Source organism: Podarcis melisellensis (assembly GCF_964234715.1).
Source record: "Podarcis melisellensis genome assembly, chromosome: 8".
In the NCBI taxonomy this organism is placed as follows: Eukaryota; Metazoa; Chordata; class Lepidosauria; order Squamata; family Lacertidae; genus Podarcis; species Podarcis melisellensis.
The window spans coordinates 50,912,972-50,939,339 of NC_138540.1; the positions used below are offsets into that span (position 1 = coordinate 50,912,972).

Consider the following 26,368-nt stretch of genomic DNA (forward strand, 5'->3'; position numbering starts at 1 on the left):
AAAATGTGACAAGGAAGCCAGTGCTAATGGCTTCAGACAACTACAGAACCCTGAAAAAGAGCCCTATGCACCATGTTAATCTCCCCAGTGTATTGGTAAGTAACAGTGGACTTAGCTATGCAGCTGCAAATAACAACTTTTTAAGTGTGTTGTAAAGTGCAATATACTAATGTGACACTAGATGGCGATGGTGAGCTATGCCAAATTCAATATATTTTTCAAAAGGTTTTTTTAAAAAAAGCATTTTCACAGCTTTTTTAAATATGTGTGAAGATTCCACCAGTGACCCGGTTGCCATGAAGCTATTGTAGTGGCTCCACTCTACCTGGCGAGTCGTTTTTGACCCACCTGATGTGAAACCATGTTGGTAACATGTATTCTTGCAGAGTACCTGCAATTTTTTTCTTTTTAAAGGTAGGAGTGATTGAGAGAAGAAGCTGGGGGTTAGGGAGCCCCAAACCACCCAGATACATTCCATCAAGCTCCACCTACTGCAATGCATGTTATGGCTGAAAGAATGGGAACATGTGGAAGCGAATGCACCAAACATGCACACAGAAAATCAGATAGGAATGTCACGCTTGCATATCTGGAAGGACCCTAAAACAAATACACACGGGTTCTGCTATGCTATGCATACAAAACTTCAGTTTTCTGCATGTAAAGGATTTCTACCCTATTATCACTGTAAAAGTTTCTGATTCAGTTATCTGAACACTAAGCGGTGAGCAGTTTTTCAGCACTTGGAAAGATTCTCCAGCCTAGTGCAATCTTGGGAAGCACAGTCAGAGAGAGAGCATTAGATGGACAGGAAAACCTTGGTTTTCTCTGGAGGGAATAATGGAATTTGCCAGCTCACTATACAAATGCTTGCCTTACGAACTATCTCTTGTAAACCGATTACCGTATGTGCACATAGCAGGACCTGGGTCTAGTAAAAAAACACCAGTACTATAGCCTTGGAAGGAAGATGCCATAGGACTTCCCGTTGGAAGGAGGAAATAGGCACTAAAGGCCAAGCGCAAGGGGTAGAAAGGCTCAGCCACAATTCCCTTGAAAGGTTGATCACAGGAGTCTCCATTAGTCAAGAGGGCTTATGGGAGTGTGAAGTACGGTACTTTATTATCCTTCTGGCTTTGAGTCTGCAAACTCTGAAGAACTTAAATAAACCATCCAGCCCCACCACTTCCTCCTTCTTCATCCAAAGATTTTGTTTTGAATGGAATCAAACCTTCTGAAATGCTCTTAAGCTATTGGGATCTATTGGTGCTACAGAACACAGATTTTCTGTTCCATGTTCCTTTGGCTCACCTTTTGGCATGGGCTCTCAAGAAGCCACATTTTGATGTAAGGTGTTGGGTGCCTCATAACATATGTGAGGGACCAACCTTATTCTTTAGTCAGAATTCCACCCCAGCATGTTACCCGCAATGCAGAATACATTTTCAGCAAGTTAAGAACCAAAGCCAAAAGCGACAGCAACATTTCTCTGTGGTTAAATGCAGAAGTGTTCCAGCTCACTTAGATCGTAAGTGGGTGGTGTTGGTGGTCTGGCTTTAACAGAAAAAGAAGTTTGCAGGTGAGGAGAGGAGGGCTTCCTCACATGCACAACTTACCTCCCCATAGCTTCAGTTCCCATTAAGCTGGAGGTTGCAGACTGACTTGTAGACACAATGGCTGATCTCCATTTTTTACAACATAAACCCCAATTGTTACACAAACAGTTCAAACGTATTTTTCTTCTTCTTCCCCCACTACCTGGAGTTGGATCATGCATTCAGATGTTTTCCAAATTTGCCAGTCACATGCTTAAGTGATATCAACTCAAATTTAGTATACAAAATATTTTTCGTCCCATAGGACGCTCCGCCCCGTAGGACGCGCCTAGTTTTTTTGGGGGGAAATAAAGGAATTTCCCCCCCTTTATTTCCCTCCCAAAACCAGGTTGGGGAAACCAAACCAGTTTGGGGAACAGCGGGGTGGCAGCGCTGCGCCTCCCCGCTGTCCCCTGAGCTTGTGGGGCTGGCCGATGTCTGCCCGAAGCGCGGGGCGCTCCGCTTCAGCGCGCCCCGCGCTCCGGGAAGCAGGATAGCAGCCTAGAAAGCCCTGTGGGAACTCTCGCAGGGCTCCCCAGGCTGCAGATGTGTTCCCGAAGCACTGGGTGCACTGCTTTCAGCGCGCTCCGGGCGGCAGGCTGCTATCCGCAGGCTAGGGAGCCTTGCGGGAACTCCCGCAGGGCTCCCCAGGCTTGCTGATAGGTTCCTGAAGCCTGGAGAGCGAGAGGGGTCGGTGCGCACCGACCCCTCTCGCTCTCCAAGCTTTAGTGACAGCCTGTATTCTCCCCACAGGACGCACACAGATTTCCCCTTCATTTTTGGAGGGGAAAAGGTGCATCCTATAGGGCGAAAAATACGGTAATTTTGGTCTCTGGTTTCCAAAGAAATTGTTGCAATTGCTAAGGAGTCAATTCAATCATTTCCCCTTCTTGCTCTCCTTTAATAATATGGTTATATTAAAATATTTAGTAATCTTTTTATTGGTTGCTGCATCCTTATCCATCATACAAACATGGGGTAAAATTCAGGACTTGGACCTTATGCTTTGGTACAAGAACGTTTTGAATATTTCTATTTTGGAAAAAGTTACACTCCATCTTTGAACATTGCTAGGCACAGCTACACTGGATACTTCTTATTTAATTGGTGAAATTTTATTTTGTACATGAACAAACACCACTTACAAAAGCAACTTAAACTGGATTCCCGTAAAATCTGGAATGCTTGAGTAATTATTACTATTTTATTACAAAATACGACATCTGATTTGTGCCACCCATCATTCCTGTCGTTCCTATTGGGTTTTTGTTTTCCCCCTCCTTTCCTTTTTCTTTGTGTAATACAGTTTATATTACTCTGAAATCAATACAAAAGATTGTAAAAATATTTTAATTTACCAAATCAAGAGATGACAGGGTCGCACATGGCTGGAAGATGAGTTACACACGTTGAGTGGTATTTTTGTTTCCAGTATTTCAGTAAGGCAACGTTTAGAGGAAGAACAGTGGTCAAAAGGCTCACCACAGATACCGGCTTCCTATGCCTTTTTCTGCAATGGTTGTGACATACCCTGATGCAAAATGTAAGAAAATCAGCTTGTGAGGCTGGGATTTTTGTTTGGTTACTGCATTTCAGCAAACCCACACAGATGTCTAAACTGTCTCAGGTGAGCACTTTCTCAACACAAAGTATGGTAACTAGGTCAGAGGTAGCAAACATGTCGCCCTCTAAATGTTGCTAGGCTACAACTTCCACCACCCTGACCATTGGTCATACTGACTGGGGCTGATGGCAGTTTGGTCCAACGATACATGGAGTGCATTAGCTATGCTTTAACTGTGCAGTCCTGCCAAATGGTGAGGTAAATTTCTGCACACATGTCATAAAAACTTACCTATCTGTAGTAACTATTGAGTGTGGGAAATTCCGGAAAGAACGCTGTGTTTTGTCATCAGACAGTCTCCGAATTTTAAGTTTAACATACTTTCATTTAGATATACATTAATTTCATTTTACTTGATGTTTAAAGGAGGGTTATTTGCTTGTTTGTTTTAATGGGCCTGTTGTAATTTGCCAAGGAAATCTGACATCTGAAGTTTGTTTTTGCTGCACATGGTGTTATTTGCATCTGAGTGAGGGTGGGCCCAATACATTATGCCACTTGAGACCAAAGAGACAATGGGACCCACCCACCCACCTCCTCTACTGCCTGAGGAGCCTGGAAGCGGCCCCAGCACCCTGAAGGTGGTGGGGGATAAAAATGATGGGCAGAGAGGAGCAGGTGGTATCAGCAGTGGCCCTGCTCTTCTCCAGGTGGCAGTGCAGAAGGCAGCGAGTGGAGTGCTCCTCAGGGGCCTGGATCTGCCACCTCATCCAGCTGTCCCCATCCTGCTTCCCAACGTAAGAAAACTATTCAGGCCTAGCCAAATTATCTCATGTGAAGGAATATGCGTGACCATAGTGATCAGTGATTGTCTCACTCCTTATGTACCCAACTGATCCCTGTGCTCAGATACCATCTGATCAGGAGGTCTGTTCCACATAATATAGTTGCTGCCTTAGACTGGACTTAACCATCCAGGGTCCTTTACCTTACCTTTTACTTTTAGGAGCCAAGGTTCAGTGTTGAGGCACCTGCCCTTTCGGATTCCCTCACCTTGAAAATTAGTCAGGTGCTGTCTCTGTAGTCTTTTTGGCACCCACTGAAGACCTTCCTCTTTTGACAAGCCTTTTAAATGGATATCTTTCCCAGTCTGCATCTGTACTGGAATTGTTTTAAAGATCTTTTTGTTTCATTGTTTGTTTTATGTCACCCTGGGCTCCTTTAGAAGGGCAGGATATAAATTTAATCAGTAAATAAACAATGGTGCCCCTCATTCATATGTCTCAAAGTAGCTGACAGGAAAATAAAGTGAAAGCCAATGTGGTTAGAGTGTTGGACTAGGACCTGGGAGACCAGGGTTCAAATCCCCACTTGGCCACGAAACTCACTGTCCCTCAGTCTAACCTGCCTCACAGGTTTGTTGTGTTGATTAAATGAGGAAGGGGGAACCATGTACACCACCTTGAACCCCTTGGGGGTGGGGGCGGAAAGCTGGGATATAAATGCAATGATAAGCAAGCAAGCAGAGTTTGGATTTGGATTTGATATCCCGCCTTTCACTCCCTTTAAGGAGTCTCAAAGCGGCTAACATTCTCCTTTCCCTTCCTCCCCCACAACAAACACTCTGTGAGGTGAGTGGGGCTGAGAGACTTCAAAGAAGTGTGACTGGCCCAAGGTCACCCAGCAGCTGCATGTGGAGGAGCGGAGACTCGAACCCGGTTCTCCAGATTACAAGACTACCGCTCTTAACCACTACGCCACACTGGCTCTCGAGCAAACAAACAAACAAACACAATATACAAAATTTAAGACAAGGATTAAAATGTGAAAATATAAACATTAGAGCAACATTCATAGTGTACAGGCCTGCTGAAATAAAGCTATTTTCACCTGGCATTTGAAATGGTGCTAGCTTGTTTTCTAATGTAACGGAGTTCCATTGGGCTGGGCCAACTGCACTGAAGGCACAACTCCTTGTTGAGTCTCTTAACCACACTTAGAAATGGAGAAGAATGTAGTGGGAGGCCACTAATAGCATTCCTCCAGCTACTGACTTGGAACGTATGGAGTAAGGTGCTCCGTATAGTTTATTGGGCCTAAGTTGTTCAGGGCTTTGTTTTTTTGTTGACATCTGTCTCGAGAGAAAATGGAAGAGTGCGCCACCGGTGGTAAAGTCAAACTGTTGGAGAGTGACAGCACCTGCTAGGCCAGTAGGGACTGATATGGGAGAGAGACACATTTTATTGCAGCTAGGGCAAATGAAGGTGTTCGCTCTCGGTGGTGCAGATGCACCATGGCGTTTCTTCTCTCTGTGCTCCTCCCAGTGGTCATTTCTCCTCTGGTCATTGCTGCGAATACACAACCTGCGAATACACAACCTGTCTGCAAGGGATTCCCACACTGCAGGGTCAATGTTCCCAGCCTTCATGTCACAGACATCTTTATAATGCAGTTATAAAGGGCTTTGTACACAAGCACAAAACCAAGTCTAAAGAAACACATCAGAGGGCAACAGGTTGTAGAAGGCTGATATGAATCATAGAGTTGGAAGAGACCACAAGGGCCATCGAGTCCAACCCCCTGCCAAGCAGAAAACACCATCAGAGCACTCCTGACATATGGTTGTCAATAAGATCTCACTGACAATCACTCTTTCAAAAACATTTTCCCCCACTACACCCTTTTCCATGGAAACATGTTAAGTTTGGGAAATGCATTATTTCATGAAATTGATTAGTAGCAAAATGAATGAGCAAAATTCAAGTCAAATTTGGCAGCTGTTATGGAAGCACATATATTTATATGCACGGCTCTTCATTCATGCTAACATCAGTATGTTAACAGCTTTCATTGTCTTCGTGCTTTTTTTCACTTCAAAAAGGGGAAGTTGTAATAAGTTGTCATGTCCTAAAAATAGTTCCCATGAGGAGTTCTGAATTTGTTTTGACTATAACATGTAAATCAGAGTTGGGGAACCTCTGGCACCCCAAATGCTGTTGGATTCTAATTCCTATCAACCCCTTCTAGCATGGCCAATAGTTGAGGATGATTGGAGTTGTAATCTAACAACATGTGGAGGCCCACAGGTTCCCCATCCCAAATTTAAACCATACTGGACAGTGGATCTGTATTATCCATGTGTGCTTTAACACAGTGGTGTGTATACCACTTTAGTTTTGGTTGTTAGTCTGCATTTGTTTTAAGGTTTGTTTGTTTTTTTAAAAAAAGAAATCTTAAATATTTTAAAATCCAGCATGATATGAATTTGGAATTTATTTTATGTAAGCTGCCATGTATATTTTTGCCAAAATGTGGGAAATAATAATTTTACATATTTATTTGGTATTACATTGGATTAATGTAAGCTGCCTTGTGCGCTTTCTAAAAAGGCAGGGTCTAAAATATAATATTTTGATTTTTACATGAGGCTTATTTGGTAATTGTATTATTTGTAAATTGCCTTGTGCACTTAAGTAAAAAAAAGGGGTAATAAATAGTAGTACTAGTACCACTATTAGTACTGTACTACTAATGGGTTGCATTCAGCTAAGTCCTACTCCAAGCAGACCTGCTGAAATTAATGAACCTAAGTTAGTCACGTTTAACTAACTTGTGGGTCTATTCTGAGTAGGACTAGCATTTAATATGGCCAATAGTAATAGTGATTAATAATATGACTGATAATAATGCTTGCTGATTTCATATAAAATATATAAAACATTTATAACCCACCTTTCCATTCAAACAATCAAGCTGATTATTACAACAACCGTAAAAAAAAGAAACTCACATTAAAAAGCACCCTCCCACACAAGGTGAGAGATGATCTTCTTATAATTTACATTTTATTATAATTTAACAACAATAATTAAGAAAAGAAGACCACGATTCAACACTCCTTCCCCCCGCCCGCCCGCCGCGCCTTCCTTTTTTCCCCTCCCAGAGCAATGGTTCCCCTCCATCTATGCCCCTGAGCTTGCACCCCCCCGCCCCACACACTTTGCGGCGCGCGTGCCACAGAGCTTCCGCGCACCCCCGCGGCGCTGACCCCCCTTTCGCCCCCAGTCTGCCTTAAGAGAGAGAGAGAGCAGCAGCCCTGCAAAGCGGCTCTTCCAGCTGGCATTGACGTCAGAGCGGGCCGCACATGACCGAGGGGACCAATCAGGCGAGCCTCCGGAGCTGCTCCCGCAACAATCTTTCAGCGAAGCTCGTGTCTCTTCCTTGCCCAGCTGCAGCAGGAGCGGCGGCGGCGGCGGCGAGGAGGAGGAAGAGGCGGTGGCTCCACGCGCCTTTCCTCCCTTTCCCACACCACGCGCACCCATCCACCCGTCTATCCTGACGCGCGCCCAGCCAGCCCTTCCCTCCGTCCCCCGCAACGCGCGTCTGTGGAGCCCGTTCAGACGTGCACGGCAAGAACAAGGAAGGAGCCGGGGAGACAGAAACCTTTCCCCCATTTCTACTCGCCCCCCCCCGGCCCCGCGCCTCCCTTCCGCTGCTTCCACTCGCACAAAAGAGGATTCCCACACCCTCCCTCTCCTCGCCTGCCGTTTGGATGAAGCCTGCCTTTTGTCTCCGGCTTCTTGTGCGTCGGGATCGACCTTTCCTTTCCAGCATGGATTTGGGAAACTGAGCAACAAGCTCCTCCGCCACCCCCTTCCCCACCCCCGCAGCCCCATAGACCACGGTCAGAAAACAGAGAAAGGGAGGCGAGGATCAAAGCGGCAGCAACAGCGACGCAAGGAAAAAAAGAAGCTTTAATTTTTGAAGTTTCCTATAAGGATTTCTCTCCCCTCTGGTCGCTTCCTCTTTGTGCGCGCGCGCGCCCGCCCGTCTATTGGGTTGGTTTGGTGGTGCTTTTTTTTTTTTTAAGGGGGGTGTTGCTTTTCTCACCCCTCCTCCTCTCTCTTGCTCTTTTGTAGGGGGGGTAGAAAAACCCCTGGATTTTGTATATGTTTGTGTGTTTTTCTACGTTTTTAAATTTCCTGGACGATTTCGGGGGAGGAGGTGGGGGGGAGAGCAAGCAAGCGAGTGGTGGGGAGGGGTGGGGAGCCAAAAAATACCCCAGAGGGTAATAATAATAATAATAAAACAAAGAAGCCGAACGGAACGTCTCCCTCTTAAAGCTGTGATGGATTTCAGTAGCAGCTGCGGTGGTGGAGGAAGCGACCATAGACAGATCGAGGAGAGCAAGCCTTTGCTGGGCGAAATGTCTGCAACGGAAGGGAATAAAATGGGGGCCGCGCTGTGCAGGCGAGGCGTCCACTGCAGTGGGATGAGATATAAGCTGCTCCAAGAAGGAGATATCCAGGTTTGTGTCATCAGGCACCCCCGGACATTCCTCAGCAAGATCCTCACCTCCAAATTTTTGAGGAGGTGGGAACCTCATCACTTGACCCTGGCGGATAACAGCCTCACGTCAGCAACAGTAAGTAACACGTTTCTCTCCTCCTATGTGAGAGCTGCCTTCTCCCCCTCCCCCCTGCTCCAAAAGAATAGGATTCTCTCCTTTCTGGGAAGGGAGGGATCTCTCTGTGTGTACTGTATTCACAATCTCGATATTGAAGCGTCGACTTCGTTCTCCCCCTGAGATGTGGTGTCAGGCGAAAATGGTAGCAACGGATGTCCACCCACCCACACGAATGATTATTGGGTTGTGTATCGGGAGGTTGTGCAAACCTTTCTTTTATAGAGGAAACGTTTCCATGCAGCCTTAGCTGCTCTAAGTGGTTTTGGCTATCTGTCCATGGGACTTGTAAATGTGGGAATCTCAAAATAATAATGCAGTTTTTTTCCTTTTAAAATTGTTTTTTGTACATTGCACGCTAAATTTTTAAAATAATGCAAAATTTAAAAACCTGCGAGTGCATATGCATGGAAAAATCTGTCTGATCTTATCTAAAGACCAAAACATAAGAGGCAACACTTAGCTGAAGATTGTTTCTACCTTAGGCCAAGTTAGTAAAATAAAATCTTACAGAACTCTTCCTGCCCTTGAGCAACTGGGATATCTGATGTTAATGTAGGTTGATGAAGTCTTGTCTTTTAATGACTCTTTTTTTCCTGAGCATCTTTGTTAATGAGAATTAGCCCAAAGTAACATCTCATGGTGGAAGGTTGTGTTTTTGGTCTACCGCACTCCCCTCCAAGTACTGCATCTATTTTTCTTTTTAAAAAAACCTTAACCTTTGAAATAATAAAGTGTGCATTGGTTTAGAACTGTGATGTGAAATTAAAGTTGACTTGAAAACCAAACAAGTAACCTGTAGAGGAAAACTGTAACCCTTTATATGTCTGTTTATAGGTAAGCCTCATTATTTTCAATGGGACTTACTCCCAGGTAAATGTGTGTAGCAGTGCAGCTGAAGATAATGTATTGAATGTGGAAAGGCATTGTATAGTTTGAATGGATTGATAGGACTTTTGCAATGTTGCTGTGCAGTACTTTTACGATGAGTGGTAAAAGTGATTTGGGCCTTGACTTTGGTTCTAGGTCCCCCCCCCCCCAGCTTGTGTTTATTCTATCTCTGACCCACCCCCATTATGGGTAGCACAGGAGTTTAATTCACCATCTCCCTCCCTCCCTCTCCCCCATCTTTCATTGAGGATTAGTCAGGATAAGGAAGAGAAACTACAACAGAAAGGTGCATTTCGTCTCCAAAACTTCCTTCTGCTACACATGCTCCATTGAGATGAATGGAAGAATGGAGCCTCTCCCATTCATTAGAACAAAGCTTGCCTAACTGTGAGTCCAAGAAGCCCTTCCCCATTTTTATAGCATGGCATGCTGTAGATTGTATGTAATGTAAAAATTTGGTGCATATTCCATACAGCTAAGCCAACATCGTAAATCCATGCCATTCAACCTTTCTTTATTATTACTACTTTTTAAAAAATTCTTTTTTGCCCACCTTCCCTCCAAGGAGCTCTTAGTGATGCGCATGGTTCCCTCCCTATTTTATGCTCACAACAACCCTGTGAGGTAGGTTAGGCTGAGAGGAGTAACTGGTGCTAGGTCACGAAGGCTGCCCATGCATGGGAGCTGCAGAGTTACAGTCCCCCAGCACCCTTAAACTACAGCTCCCAGGATTCTTTGGGGGAAGTAATGTGCTTTAAATGTACAATGTGTATGCAGTCCCAGTGAGCTTTGTGGCTGAGTGGAAAAGTGAACCTGGTTCTTCCTAGGCCTAGCCCTCTAGCCACTACAGTCACACTGGCTTTTCATTTCCACTTCTGACTCACACATGCAGTATGAAAGCCACTCTTACAGCCCTGGAGTCTCCTAAAAATCAATTAGCTAACTTTTAAGCAAGTGTGCATAGATGGCAGCCTTCATTTTCTTCTTATTATTTTTACCTTTACTGTGTGTCGCAGTCTGTGTCCCATGTCACCCTTTCCCTTTCATCTCTGTGTTTTTCCCCCACCCATTTTTTTCTCTGTCTACAAAAAATGGTTACAGCCCATCTTCAGTTCAAGCTGCAACCCAATTTGAGGATTGTGACCCCTACCAGTTGAATATAAATATATATTTTAAAAGACAAGCTGGCACCACGTGTAAATGATACAACCTTATCAAATTGTAGCTACCTTTGACATGTTTACAACGCAGAACTGCAAACATGGGTGAATTCACATTGGTTGCTTTATCAAAGCTTTGTTTATTTCTCCCTCTCCCCCACTCCCCAGTTTTGTATACAGTAGAACATCTGTGCAGGCCTTGGTTTCTCTTGACGCAGAAACAGATGATTTTGAACTTTCCTTCCATGATTTTTTAGGAAGGCTTCTTTCTCTTGGTGGTTGTGTGACAGGTTTTTACATTTATTTCGCAGCATTTTTATACCACTTAGTTGTAAAAACCTCTAAGCTTTTTTACACAAAATGCTTTGTTATGGTTGTATGCTGCTTTGGAGGGGGGCATATTAAAACCAGTTCCTGGGGTCCTGCTTGTGGACATCTGATGGGTTGCTGTGAGAACAGGAAGCTGGGCTAGAATGGGCTGGTGGCATGATCCCACAGGGTTCTTCTTAAGTTATTAAGGCCAACAGGTGGTATATAAATAGTTATTATTATGGTATAAAGCACACAGACTGGATGGCCTGCAAGCCCGCTCCCAAATTTCTGGGTTATATGGAATGCTAGTTCTACCTGGAGTAGACCCAGTGGAGTTAACACACTCGACTAAGATTCAGTAGTTTCAATCGACTTACTCTGAGTACAACTGACTTGGAAATAACCCCATGATTTTAAGTTGAGTGGGGAATCTGTGACACTCCAGATGTTTTTGGACTACAATTTCCATCATCCCTGATAGCTGGTTGATGGGAGGAGGGCCACAAGTTCCCCCAGCCCTGTTCTAGGTCTAGAGAAGGACCATGCATAAGAAGTTTCTTGAATACATTTTCTGATTTAATGTCATGCCAAATAAGCAGCTGTGGATGATGTCATTGTTTACTGCCATTTTGTCAGCCATTCTAGCGCCTATAACATTGGTCATCATTTTAGTAAGATGCTGGTACTGAAAGTGAAAAAGGACCGGGCCAAGGCCAAAATCAGTCATGCCAGGAAGCAGATGTGGGCAGGCCCGTGCAGAGTCAAGGGCAGTCAGGTACACTTGTCCCAGGCCTTGGAGGGTTAGGTTGGCTGAGGCCTTCTGTTAGGGGCCTGCTGGACTTACGCTATCATGCCAAGAATGCCCTGTGCCTCTCAACCAAGTGGAGACTCCTGTCCCAGGCCCTAGATAAGCCCTGCATGAGTCTGGATCTGATGTAGGATGCAACCCAGGGTGCATGCAGTGAATAGCCACGGCTAAAACTATAGTGGGCAGAACTTGACCAGGAGAGGAGGAAAGGCCAGACTCCTAATATTTATTCCAGACGTGGCCAGTCCAGTGGCTTCATATTACATATTATTGTGTGAGACAATTCAGCAGTGAACTCACCTGATCTGTAGCCACTGATTTTATTTGTGGATCAGAACATGATCTGCTGTGGAATCTCCACAACTCTGAATCCTCTGACAGCTTTTTTTGTTTTTTTAATGCTCCCCACCCCCTGACATTACAGCTTGGAGTTGCTAGCAGTGGGACCAGGGATGGTCCATGATGAACATGCTGTTCCTCGCAGGTACATCGTTGGGGAGAGGGGGAAACAAGATGGCTGCCCTCATGTAAGTATGGGGACAGTCATCTTTTTTTCTGTGAGTAACAGCACATGATCCTGTCTCATCATTCTCTGGGCATTTCTGGTCCCAGCTCAACTCAGTGTAGCAGGTTGGTAGAACATTTTTTTTTCTCCTTAAAAAATAAAATTAAAAATTCAATAGCAACCCTCAGACTGTCTGAAGACGTTATTAAAAGATGTTTTGCATGGATTTTTATTTTTGTTTAAAGTGCACAAATGCTTCTTGAATCAGGATGGAAGCAGTCTTAATATTGATCATTTGCAAACCATGCATGGTTAAACTATGGAATTATCTCCCACAAGAGATATGCTGTAGATGGCCACTAGCTTGTATGGCTTTAAAAGAAGAATAGACAAATTCACGAAGGATAAATCTATCAATGGCTGTGAGCCACAATGGCTATGTTTCTCCTCCAATGTCAGAGGCATTTTACACCAGAATACCAGCTGCTGGGGATTGTCACTGGGTAGTCCAACTGCAATGCCTGGTCCATCTATTCCTAGTCAGTCAAGAGTGTCCAGTGTTTTCCATTTTACCTGCTCCTGATGTCCTCACAGCTTCTCTTCCCAAGTTCTTTTCTCTCTGTTTGGTTCACTTCCAGTATTAGAGGTTTCAGGTGCCCTTACTGGACCCACATCTTTCTCACTCATGTCATTGCTGCCTCTTTGTTTGTCCAGTCAGCACAACCACCCAGAAGGAGAGTGTCAGGCAAATGGGGTGTGAGGGAGCTGCTACTGCACCTCTTTTCCCTCCGCTGCATGGTGAGAAGAAGCTGGGGAGGAGGCACTGGGATTGGCAGTGAGGCCCCTTGCAGAGTGTGGGCCCTGACAGGTCCATGGCAGTGTATTGAAACTAAAATGTTCACTGCATGATCTTTTGGATTCAAAAGCATTAAATCAACGTTTTGCTCATAGACGTACCCTAGCAAAAGACAGTAGGCCTGTTAACAGGAGATGGCCAGATTAGGTGCCTCTTCTTCACAATGACTTGTTAGACAGAAATTTCTTAAGATGACTCTTGAGAAGGGGCCTATACAGTGGTACCTCTGGTTATGAACTCAGTTTGTTTTGGAGGTCTATTCTTAAGGCGAAACCATTCTTAACCTGAGGCACACTTTTGCTAATGGGGCCTCCTGCTGCTTCGCCGCTGACGCGCGACTTCTGCTCGCATACCGGGGCAAAGTTTGCAACTAGGGGCATTTACTTCTGGGTTAGCGGAGCTCGTTACCTGAAGCGTTCGTACGTAACCCAAGGTTCCACTGTATAGTTCTCTATCCTGTTCCCCACAGAGGAAGCTGTGCAATTACCTTTGAGGTGCACCCAGCTCTCAACAATAAACTAGCAACTTTTCAGATATTGTTCTTTCTTGTCTTTCAGGTTTATCTGTCGGGCAGTTTGCGTCCTTCCAATATATTTTCCCATGCCATACCTGTTTCAATTGAAAGTGATGTTGACTATCCCAACTGTTTTGATGGATACTAACCACCTCTTTTCCCTCCCACTCTATACACAGTATTTCATATAGAAAATTGTATATTGGAACTATCCATCATAGTTTTGCCACTGATTTAGTGAGTTACCTGTTGAACTATTCTATGAGAACTGGTTTTTCAGAATGTAGTTATCAGCATGGGATATAAATTATTATAGTATGTGTTTTCCTGATCTGCATTATTATCTGTTCTTTCTCATTGTGCAAGACACTTCAAACAAGATACAGGTTTGCAAGGCATGCACGACTCCTGGGTGGGTTGTTTTTCTGTCATGCAGGAAGATAATTCATCATAATAATTTCATTTTGTGCCAATGAACAGAAACATGTTGGGGTTTTTTTTTTCTTGGTTCCACTGCCTAATGTCCCAATAGAACAATTTAATATTTACAAACTTTTGTTTTCTGTATAACTGGTTGCTCAGGGACATAGACAAATTTTCTCCTCTGGGCCAGATGAAGTTTTATAAAGCAAACACCAGAGGAGTCTAAGTATTTGTTTATTTCTGAAATCCATTACGGCATTCGTGCGCATGCTACCGTGTTCATATTCTTTGCAACAGCAGCACTTGAACCAATGTAGCAAACTATAATAAACAAAAATACAACAAAATTTATAAAAACTACATGTAGATACTCCTGCGTCTGCCTTTCTGCCTAATATTTTCATTTTTGTTTGCCTAAGTTTGAATTTTGAGTCTGCACTTAAAGGAGGGGATGGCAGTAGGCTTTCTCTACCCAAGGTACTTACTTTTTGGTCCGGCAATTGCAACTAGAAAGCTTCCAGTTTAGATTTTTTGAAACAATTTCCTAGCCCTCACAAGGGTAGAGATGCATTTTTAAAAGCCAAATATTCCCAAGGATCAAAACCTGAAAGCCTGGTTCAGACATTTGACCCAGCAGTTAGCTCCTGCATCTGATAGGAAGCCAGCTCAGACTTCAGGAATTCTTGGTACATATGAGCTGGGTGTGTTGCACATAAATCTGTAAAAGAAAACCCACACTCAGTATCACTTTATTTATATATTTACTCATTCATTCAGTAGAGTAACCCCGTGTTATAGAGTGTGTGTCTCAGAGACAAGGCATGGAGAATCCAAGAAAGGGCGTCAGATGTATACACTAATCTTTATTTCCCTTCTATTTAATTGATAAAGTTGTCTCATTTTCATTGGAAAAGTTGCCAACATTTATCTTCAGATCCGTGTAGATTATATTCCAGTAACAGGCTAGGTAGCAGCGTCACTATGATTCCAGAGATTTATTGCTCCCCAATTTCCCCCCTTCTTTGCTATTTTTAGATTCTTTACATTCTTCTGTTTCTTCTTTCTTTCCTTTGCTTTAACTACGTTATTCCTGTGCCCAGCATAGTAGCTTTAAATCCCCACTGTTGTGAAATGAAAACGGCCAAGTGGTCTCTTTTACCAGTTTGATAAAGCATTCATGTATTGTACTCTGCTTGTAAAGCAGGGATTGCGAACCTCAGTCCGGGCGGGGGGCTGATTGCAGGCCTCCAGACCTCTGGATCTGGCCCTCAGGACTCCACCCCCTCTCCCAGTTCACACCCCTGCCTGGCCCTGGTTCTCACCCTCCTTGAATGTTTGCCTGGCTGGAATGTGTTCTTGAACTGTGATAGTGCCTGTTGTCTGCCTGGATGGAGGATAGAGAGGGTCTGTGTGTGCCTACTGTATAGAGGGAAAATTCGTTCATGGATTACATTAAATGTTCCACCTACCTTTCCCTCTGACTTGTCCCAGCACTGAGATGTGGCTCCTGGAATGTTGTCCGGAGAGGAATGTGGCCCTCAGGCTGAAGGTTTCCTACCTCTGTTGTAAATGTTGGAATATAGGATGCTGGCTTAGAGCAAGGCACGTGGTTTGTTCATCTAGGTTAATATGGCAGCAGCTCTTCGGGGTCTTTTCTATCACTTGCTATCTAATCCATAGAAACAAAACCTGGAGATGTCAGGAGTTGCGCCTGGGACCTTCTGCATGCAAAGCATGTGTTCTGTAGCCACTGAGCTACAGCTGGTTCAGACAGGTATGGAGGTCACTTGATGAACTCATCACTTTGTGAATGGCACCTAAAGGCTGGTTCATTCATGTGAGCTGGATATATGGAGGATTTTTAACTGCTGAATGAGCTACAGCAGAAGAGACACTATAGAATCCTTTTAATGGTGGTTCACGTTCTCTACTGTGACTCTGCATATTTTGAGTGATTGAGTGGTGAGAATGGAAATCATCTGGTGTCCATTCCTGAGTGGATTAGCTCTAAATGATGAGTCCTCTGCCTCTGTTTGAGGCAGCATTGAGTGATGCATGCCTTCTCCCACCCTGCTGCAGATGAAAACGGAGACAGGCTTATAATCTCTGTTCTCCCACCAGCAATGAGTTCCTGAGCCCTCTCTACACATAGTAGAAGCTCTTCGTTGTTTTTGTGTGATGCATTCATTTTTCATTCATTTCACAGTGACCCTGTGCTTCTGTGACTTAAAAAGCCAAGAGCGAGGTCGCTCTTTTGGTAGAAGATAAGACGTTTTTCTGGCATTTGTTACCAACTGTGCAAAATATAGCTTGGTGACTGCAGTGTGTGAAATGGCACGGTGCCTTCGTGTGCATGCGCTCACCCACCCACCAGTGATTTAGTAATCACCGGGAACCTCAGGGGCAGAGGTTGAACTCTTAAAGAATGGTGATGTTAGCAATTCATGTTGACTGAATTTGGACAAGGCGAATTACCAAGCACAGGGACTCGAAAAATAGGGACTGTCCCTATTAAATAGGAGCAGTTGGAGCATATGGTGCTAAACCAGAGTTGTAAGCCTTCTCTTGTTAGTACTGTGATCAAGTGCAAGGAAGGGCTGTAGCTCAGTGGATAGAGGAAAAGGTCCCAGGTTCAACCCCCACCACGTAGGACTGGGAAAAGAGTCTTGATTTGAAACCGTGGAGAGTTGCTGCCATTCAGTGTAAACAATACTGACTCAGAATAACACAGCTTCCCTTGTTGCTATATATATGAATCTTTCTTAAGGTCTACATATAATTTGACAAAATATGGCTCAAAATACACATGACATTTGTTTTGTTCTCTCTTATCCACCTAGGGATTCAATTTCTATGAATTCCAATGCAAACCAACCCAATGTTTTCTTGGTCTATTGTGTGGATCAGAATGTAATTATGCTTCATATTGTGCAGTTTGATAATTTTGTGGTAAAGGTTTTGGCTCAAAACATGTACCAAAATTAATATTTTAAAGTAAATTTAGATGTATTTGATGAGATAAAATAAATGATTAAAAATGCAGTTTGTAGTTAAAAAAATAGGTTTAAAATAATTTTTCTGCATAGGTTTTTTTTAATGGCAGATTAAAGCACAAATACAATATAAGAAGTGTGAATGGACACATGCGGAACTGACACACATTGGAATTAGACTGATCCAGCCGTCCCTACCTCCACCATGAATTTTGACAGAGTTGCTTTTTTGTATATGTAAATCAAATTTATATAAAAGCTTAAATTAGTGGTCTCTGTTGCAAAAGAGAATTATCTAACAGCATAGAGCAGCAGCTACCATGAACTGTTTTCCAATTCTCCCAAAGTGCTAAATAGTATAGCTTTCTCTCCTGCTTCCCTTCTGCCGTTAAACTCAAGGTAAAGCTCATGGGATTCTGAGTAAGAGGGCTGTTGTTCTCAGATTTTGCATGCACCATCTGATAAACCACTGCGAGAACAGGCTAGTGTACCAGCTGGGACTTTTGCTTGATCCAGTAGGGCTCTTTTTGTGCCCTAGTCTCCCATCCCAATACTAGCCCAAACCCAGATCTGCTTGGCTTTAGCAATGCTGCAACGCTGTGTGCTTTTAGTCATTGCATGCATGTAATATGCTGATGGCCTGGGAAAAATAGAGAGGGTGAAAGCCTATATTTTTTTACTCGCAGGAATCTGGTCAACTCTCTGTCTGTGATTAAGAAGGACGGGGTGTGATTGCACAATAACAACGAAGTTACCAATTAACCTCCATCAAGGAAGCGAAAAGTGGATGTTGGTACATTGTTTCTAGTTTCACTTCTGTAGTTGTGGGAGGCGAAGCTGGAGATAATTCTTCTGAGAAGTAATTCTTGTTAGCAGCAACATCAGGCTGCTAACCTGGGTCTAATTCTAGAGGGGGCAGCTGCATTTGTCTGTTCGTACAAAAAACTAGTATTGTGGTACCTTAAAAGACTATAACAGGTGTGTTTTCTTTAACGGAACGAGCTTTTGTGGAGTATGATCTGCTTCATCAGGCACTGGTCCAGCTAGCAGATTGTTGACAAAGGAGTGGAATTTATATTTGAGTGGGTTCTGGTCCTAGGAACATAGGAAGCTGCCTTATAATGAGTCAGACCTCTGATCATCTAGCTCAGTACTGTTCACACTGACTGGAAGCATATCTCCAGGGTTTCAGACAGGAGATTTCCCCCAGCCTTACCTGGAGATGCTAGGGGTTTGACTTGGGACCTTTTGTGTTTATCACTGTGCAAAATATGTACCAGGGAATGCCTTGCATAGGAAGGTGCCTTCCTGTCTTGCTCAGCATTGTCTCTGTCTAGCAAGACCTCTCCAAGATTTTAGGTGGGGGAGTTTTCAAGCCCTACCTGCTGGGTATGGATCCTTGGACCTTTTGCATGCAGAGCTTGTGCTCTCATCATTGAGCCGCAGTCTTCCCTTGTCAGTTCAGCCTATGCCTTGTCAGCATAGCTGCTCTCTTAATTATAAGAGCAGCCTCCGTCGGTTTTCAGAAAAACTGATTGGAAAACTACATGGCACAGGAGGAAAATGCTCCCTGGAAGAAACCAAGTAAAGTGAGAATGACTTGTATCCAACGTGTACAAATTCAGATGATGATACTGCTCAGTATACTTTCCCTGTATAAGAGACATTTATATATGCTTTTAAACCTTATTTGGCATGGGAGCGAACATCCAGGCCCAGGCGTTGAACCGTAATGATGGTTCCTATGCCAATTGTCGTGTGTCTGGCAGATGGAGGGAGCAGGAATCAAGCTGCACCTCACAGGGTCTGGCCTTCAGGATGGTGAGCTCATTTGTTTGCTTTTTCTCAGCAAAGCAGCTCAAAGGGGGGGGGGGCGCATTAGCTCATCTAGTCCAGGATGCAGGTTGATTGTGGGACATATGCAAAACATTTCATGATTTCTATTAACTTAAAATATTAACTCAAGGAGTTGTGGCTTGTGCTGCATTATCCCCTTGGGTTTGATGGTTTAGATTTAGTGCTGTGCTGAACATTTCTCCTGCATTCCACCCCCCCCCCAAAAAAACCCTCCATGAAATAACGAAGGGAAATAAATAAATACAGAATTTTCAAAAGGAGAGAAAATTTGGTGAAATTCTCATGCGTGGTGGGGTGCAAGGTTTTTGTTGCATTTACCTTATTTTTGAAAGATTTTGAGGGGTGCTGGTATCTTCTCTTTCATTCTGTAAATCAGAAGGGGAACCTCTGAAACTAATGTGCCCCCATCTCCCGGTTCCAATTTCGCCTGTGAGTTATTTCCTCAAAACTGAGCCCACCTGTCAATCAGTTGAGCTAGTGGGCTAAGTTACATGCTAAAGAGACTGTAGTCATCCTCTGGACTCATTAGCCAGTCTTCCCAACCCTAGATATGATGAAAATTCAGTCCTGAGTAAGAGGGAATTCTTTCATAGCAGGGATGTGTGAGGATGTGGAAACCTGCATCAGGTATTTGTGAATTCAAGCGTTTCTGCTTTGGGGGGATGTTGAGAACCTTGGCTCTTTCGTTTCTCTATTCCGCCTTCGTCTCCAAGGTTGAGGTAGGGAATGAAAATGAGCAAGTGTGTTGGTAGAAGTCTAGGGAGGAGTTAGAAAAGGATATCTGATTGCATTGTTAGTTTTAGTTGTTTTGACAAACCTTTTAAAAAATATGCTTTCCAAGGGGGTTTCACAATATTGAGCCTAGTGGGGTTAGTAGCTGGGAACACCCGTCCACTTCAGCTGGCTGAAATACTCAGCTGGTGAAAGAGGACCCGTTGCATATCCCAGCAAGCCAGGGATTGTTTCCTGAAAACGAGATGCTCTGCAAGGCAGAGAGCCAAAGGTTTGCGGCTCGTGTGGCACCACAGAAGGGTCTCATGTTTACCAGTGGCAGCCAACGTCCTCCTGCTGCTCTCTTGCAGGTGTCAAGTTAGGAGAGGGACCGTAGCTCAGTGGCAGAGCTTCTCCTGGTCCCAGACTCAATCCCTGGCATGTCCAGGTAGGGCTGGGAGAGACTCCCTGCCCCCAAACCCTGGAGGGCTGCAGCTTCCTCTGAAAACCTTGTGCCTATGTAGGCATCGACTGCACAGGTCCACTCCTCGTTTTAGACTCATGATGGGCGTATGAGATGACCCTAGGGACTTCACGCTCTAGCCTATCCTAGAATTCCCTGGGAAGTGGTTGTTAAACCACTCTCAGAATTGTTGTTCTGTGAGGGTGTCCTAACAATTCTCAGCACCCTTAACAAACTGAAGCAGTGACTGTTTAAAGCTTTAAGCGTATGGTGTGAATATAGCTGTAATGTGAGCACACCAGTTCCTCTGTGTTGGTGAAGAGGAAAACAATCCTAGGTAGACCCCAACTGATTGAGGCCCTAAATACCTGAAAGATCATCTCCATTCCTACAGACTCTCTGCAGAGGGGTCTCTCTCGGAACTTCTGCCACCCTCAGAAATACAGAGAATGGCAGCCCAGTAGAGGGCAATCTCTGTGGCAGCCCACAAGCTATGGATCTCCCTCCCCACAGACGTGTGTCTAGTAACATCATTGTTCAGCTTTCACTGTATGCTAAATGCATTTCTTAACTCTGGCTTTCAACAGTTAAAATATTTTGTTTGGAGGAATCTACCACTTTTGCTGAATTTTGAAATTGTTCTGCTCTGTTTTGAACAGCTTTCCTTGTTTTTATAGTAGTTAACTGTTCTGTCTGTTTTTATAACTATATATTATGCTCCTGTCATTGGCCCCGGTATCATATGATAACTCCCCCGTCTCACTTATCAAATAAATAAATCCATGACAATATCTGATACAACATGAGCCTGCATCCATCACCTGGGATTCTCCTCTGTCCCAACCTTTCAACCCCCATCTCAAATTAGGCAGGTGATGTCCACCTTTGGGTGGTTATACCCCATTTACAGATTACCTTTCGGTCCGGGGAAACTCATCTGACACAAGCTGTGTTTGTCCTTTCAGTTTTAATGCTGCTGTTTTGCTTTGGGTTGTTGTAATTGCCCTAATCATGAGTTTTTATTACTTTATTGTGTACGCCATCCTCGGAGGTGGAATGTAGGGGGTGGGGAGTACATATGAAGATCTGCGTAAATTGGAAAAGAGTTGTTGTTGGTTCGTCAGGATTAATCACCAGTGAAATATTGCCTCTATGTTTCCTTCTGTCCAGATTATGAAACCTAAACTGGTTAGTTTGCTTTCCTGCTTCATGTGCCTGCCTAGCACCAAACGTTCAGAAGATGGTCTGGGTGTTTTTAATGCTGCTACAAAAGCTGGTGTGTAATTGAAGATAGCAAATCAAAGCTCTCTTTCAAATTGGAAAACCAACCCCTTGAACTGTTTCTCTAGGAATTAGGGTTTGTAAAACCTGGTGTACTAGAACATCACACTTAATACAATAAACAATGCCTGAAGGTAGTGGAGACAGGAGATGATAGACTATGTTCCTTTACTAAATATATGGTAGGAAATGTGTGGTAATTTTCCAAGTTTTTGTTTTGTTTTTGTTCTGTTTTTTCCCCCCTGCAAAAAGAAGAAGAAAGTAAAAAGACTTGCAGTTGCTCTAAATGAACTCACTTGAGCTGATCCGCCAGAATCAGGGGAGAGGACTGATATATTTTTGGGGTGGCTTGGAAAAAATACTTGGCAAGCATTTGTGGTGAAAGTATTGGTAAATTAAAAGGTACCACCCAATCCAGAGTGTGATGACTGCTGCTCCACCCTTCCTAGATCTGCTCTGTACATTTTTCTATTCTATTCTTTATTTTAACAAATTGTAATTGGGGAATCATCTGCCTTTATTGACATTAAAATATACTTCCATATTACTAAAATCTCAGGGTAGGTGCCTTTTTGACATGTTGAAAGTATGGGAGTCTTGAAACAGCCACCATGCATTGCTAGATGAAAGCTTTCTTTATTGCAACAGCACACCAACCCAGACAATCTAAAAGCAAACTAACCACAAGCCCTTGATTCTTGGTGATCCTGATATTAAACTGCTCCCACCTGATTAATCAACTAAAGTTCAAGTTAGCTAATCTGTCAGCTTGCAGCCATATTTGGTTTTTTTTGCAGGGAGGAAGAACTTGCGGCTGTCCTAGATGTTGCTGGACTCCATCTCCCAGCACCCTCAGCCAGCATGGCCAATGGTCAGGGATGATGAGAGTTGTAGTTCAGCACCATCTCTGGAGGGAAACTGGGTCCCAATCTGTTTTATAGTGGTTTATTGTTTTCATACCAATTTCCCCTGTACAGAGTGCTTTATAACTGTTGTCAGCATGCAACAACTGTGAAAGGTAGGTGAAGTTTGGGTGTTGCCTGTCCAAACCAGGAGTTTGCAAAACGTTAGCTGAATGTTATGTTGTGAACCGCCCTAAGAGCTACAAATGAAGGGTGGTATACAATTTTTAACAACCACCACAACAATTTGTTACAATGAGGTGTCCCAACTTTCTCACTAAATTTTAACATTATTTTTCCTTTCAAAAAAGGAGTGGAGCAGCCTTGTTGAACCTTGTTATTATTCAGCTGAGACTTAGTTTCTAATTAGAAAATGCAGCAAGAGACTAATGATTTATAGCCCCTTCAGATTCCATCTTCATTACAGTAAGTCATCAACAAATCATCAACAATCTGTTCAATAGTTTCATTTTAGAGGATAAAAATTGTGGAAGGATTGGAGCATCTTTTTATCCTAGTTCAGTGGTAAGATTGTGGAGGGAGGGAGGGAGGGAGGGAGGGAGGGAGAGAGAGAGAGAGAGAGAGAGAGAGAGAGAGAGAGAGAGAGAGAGAGAGAGAGAGAAACAGAATGTGTTCATTCCCTAGCACCCACATTGCAATGATTTCCAGCTAGCGAGTTTGGGCAAGAGTTCTTTTTGAGAGCTGGCTTTGAGATCTCAGGGTTGCTCATGGACAAACAATACCGTTCCAAATGTGTCATTGGTTTGACTCAAGTTGAGCACCTCTCTTTCTGTTCTCATTGTTGCTCATAAGGCTCAAATGTAGGAAATGTTTGTAAAGGAAATGCAGTAAATGTATGTGGATGGGTAGCTTTTCTGCTTTGCAACTGAATGTATGTATGTGCAGTGAGACACTTAACCATGTGACTAAACCTGTGCACAGTCAGAGCTGTAAGCAGTGGGGTGAAGTCACAAGCTTGCACAGTCAAGGTAACCTTTAAACAATAAGTGATGTTGTAAAGGGCAAAGCCGACTCTATCCCCTTTATAATCGAAAGAGGGTCACTCTGACCTAGAGAATTCCACGGCTCAGTGGAAGAGCACATGCTTGGCATGCAAAGATCCAGGTTCAGTCTGTATCTTCTCTAGCTAAAAGAACCAAGTGGCAGGTGATGTAGAAGAAGTCTGTCTGAGGCCCCCAGAAAGCCATTGCCAATCAGAGGACAACACTGGGTTAGATAAATAAATATCCTGGCCTAGTGTAATGTAGTGTCCTGTGTTCCCAAGGCTGTGTACACATTACCATTTCTCCTGCCACTAGTATCTGAAACCAAGTACCCAAGGCATTACCCATGATCCATATGTACCCTGTATTTTCTTGAGAAGCACAGCTGTTTGATGCATTTTCCTTTAAGCCAGTTTCCATCCAGTTTGAAAATGTAAGCCATGGCTAAGCTGAGGTGTGTGCATTTGAAGCATCTGTTGCACATGCGCAGCTGACAGCTTCATTGAATAGGAGGTTGAGGTGTGCATATGTTGCAGTTGTGGGAAAACAAATCAGGTAATAAACACCAGATGAAGACAACCTTGCCATCTCTCTGGTGTGTACAGCAATGGAAAGATGTGACTTGAAACTCAGCAAGGGATTTTGTTTACATTTCTTAAAGCTAAGAAATGCTCTGTCTACGCTACAGACTTGTGTAATTTAATCTTATTTTAGCTCAGCAACCAAGCTGAGCTCAAAGCTTTTTATTCTAACTTTCAGCTCAACTTGGCTGTTGGAAAAGTGTCATATAAATATTAAATCAAAGTGCTGAAATTGAGGTTCTCCTTCAAACAATTGTGTGGCCTTATTGTTTCTGAGAATTCTCCACCAAAGTTTCCTAACACCTCCTCCCAACAAAAGTAGATTTATAAATGTATTAGAGAGAGAAAGAATGCTTATTAAACCAGTTGGTGCAGATGCCTTAGTTTGACCAGTAACTGGATGGGAAATTAACCAGTAGCTTTTTCATGTACCACTTCATAGCACCTTTGACATGCAGGTGATAATGCTTTTATCCATGCCTGAGTACTGCTGAGTCCTGAATACCTAGCTGCTGTTAAAGGCACAGAAGCAGACTACTTGTTTTCCTGGCCATATGGCAAGCATAAAAGATTACAGCCTTTAAAAATGATGGCAATAGTTGAAAAAGGCCTCAGGAGCCCTTGGGCCCATATATCTGCAGGAGCACCTCTTCCTGTTACAGGCAGTTTGTTCCTTAAGATGGTGGTGGGGACTCTGTGTTCCCTGTTAGGATTCATAGTGAGCAGATACATAGAAGGACTTTTTCTGAGGTTTAATCCCAAGAAGCAATATGTGAGTCATTGTTTTAATGATTTGTTGTTTAAAATGTTTAGTCCGTATATGTGGTTATTGATGTTTGACGTACTTTTGTATTTACATTTGTTGGATATCTCCTGGAACTCCCTTTGTATGGTGGGCAGTCTCCAAAGAAGTAAATATGTGGGAGCCCCAGGTCTTCCAAAATGGAACAGAAAGGTAATACAAATTAAAAACTTGGGAGAGAGACAGAAGACCTGTGATACTTTGTGCCATAACCTATAGGACAGGAGTTGGCAAGGGTTACCTCGCCTGGGCCAGTTCACTCCAGCAGAGATCCCTCTGTGGGCTGGATTGTGCGTGTGCGTGAGCACGTGCGCCCGCGATTTCCGGCGTCTGTGCAGATGTGATTTCCGGCATTTGCGCAGACATGGTTTCCAGCGCCACTCGCTGAGCAGGCGGCTCAGTTCGGGGGCGGCTCGTGGGTCGATTAAACGATCCCCGTGGGCCTCTTGTGGCCCATGGGCCTTAGGTTGCCTACCCCTGCTATAGGACAAACCTTGCTCATAGCTCATGCTTGGAGCAGGTTGCCACCTGCGGCGAAATAGGGGTTTCTGCATCCTGGCCTGTTGTGCTGTGTCCCACTTCCACTGGGGTGCTCCTTAGACCATTGCCAATCAGCTTCCCTACATCCTAGCGGCAACCGGTACACTCTGTGGGAGCTACTCCACTCCTCACAGTATTGCTGCTCACTTGGTTTCTCTGTCCAGGGGCGGGGAAGGTGGAACGCCTCTCTCTCTCAGTGGTGGCAGTGATGGTGGTCAGGGTGGAGTGCCACTTCTTGCACTTCCATCGCCTGAGGCAGGTGCTTCACTCCACATCATGGGTAGGCTGACCCTGGTCTGGAGACAGCTAAAGCATGAGCCATGATATGATATGCTAAACCATGGCGTAGCTCTTTGCAGAAGCAGAAAGACAGAGGAGGAAATAATAATAATAATAATAATAATAATAATACATTGTTATTCATACCCCACCCATTCGGCTGGGTTTCCCCAGCTACTCTGCGTGGCTTACAGTATATATAAAAAATTGTAAAGCACCAGACATAAAAAATTTCCTGATAGTGGGCTGCCTTCAGATATCTTCTAAAAGTCTGATAGTTGTTTATTTCCTTGACATCTGATGGGAGGGCATTCGAAAGTGCAGATGCCACTACTGGTTGCAGTCTGCTCTTCTGTTCTGGCAGGCTCACAATAAGCCATGGTTTGGCTTACCATGATGTGCAAACAAGGCCAGCATAGGTTAAAACCATACTGTATAACCCTGTATCTCTGTACAAGAAAGCCAGCCATGTGAAACTTAAGAATCTCTAATGCTTGCTTAAAGGGTTGCAAAGAAGAAGCCACCAGTGGTTTGTCTTGCCATAACTGTCATATGAACAACTGCTGTTCTTTGATAGCAGTGCCCCGTGATTCTTGATGTTTCCTTGGTCCCACCCTGAAGTGGCCGTCAAATAACCTGTCTTGATGGTGGGGCAATGCAGCAGTGGTGGTCACTGTGTTTGCCCTTTTCCTCTGTGACTTCTGTAGAATTCTACCAGTGGCTCCACTGGCTAGCTCTCATTATGATTTCCTGCCTGCTTTCTCATGTTGAAACTGAGACAGTGGCACCGTGAAATTGAGAGACTCTCTCATTCTACTTCCTCCTTCCCCATGTGCTTTAAATGGAGTCTTGACTGAACTGGG

At 43.9% G+C, this 26,368-nt stretch overlaps 1 protein-coding gene across 3 annotated transcripts in view; it reads left to right on the forward strand.

The window, feature by feature from the left end:
• The first annotated feature begins 3,352 nt into the window (after positions 1–3,352).
• Positions 3,353–26,368, forward strand: part of CMIP (c-Maf inducing protein) — a 148,301-nt gene continuing 125,285 nt past the window's right edge. Inside the window, exons 1-2 of one of the 3 annotated variants that reach the window (XM_081920304.1) lie at positions 3,353–3,412; positions 3,870–3,956. In XM_081920304.1, the coding sequence (XP_081776430.1) occupies positions 3,368–3,412; positions 3,870–3,956 (132 nt within the window). In that variant the 5' untranslated portion in view covers positions 3,353–3,367. Of the gene's footprint in view, positions 3,413–3,695; positions 3,957–7,333; positions 8,585–26,368 lie in introns of those variants that run through there. The other 2 variants (XM_081920303.1, XM_081920302.1) reach the window with 2 other exon arrangements.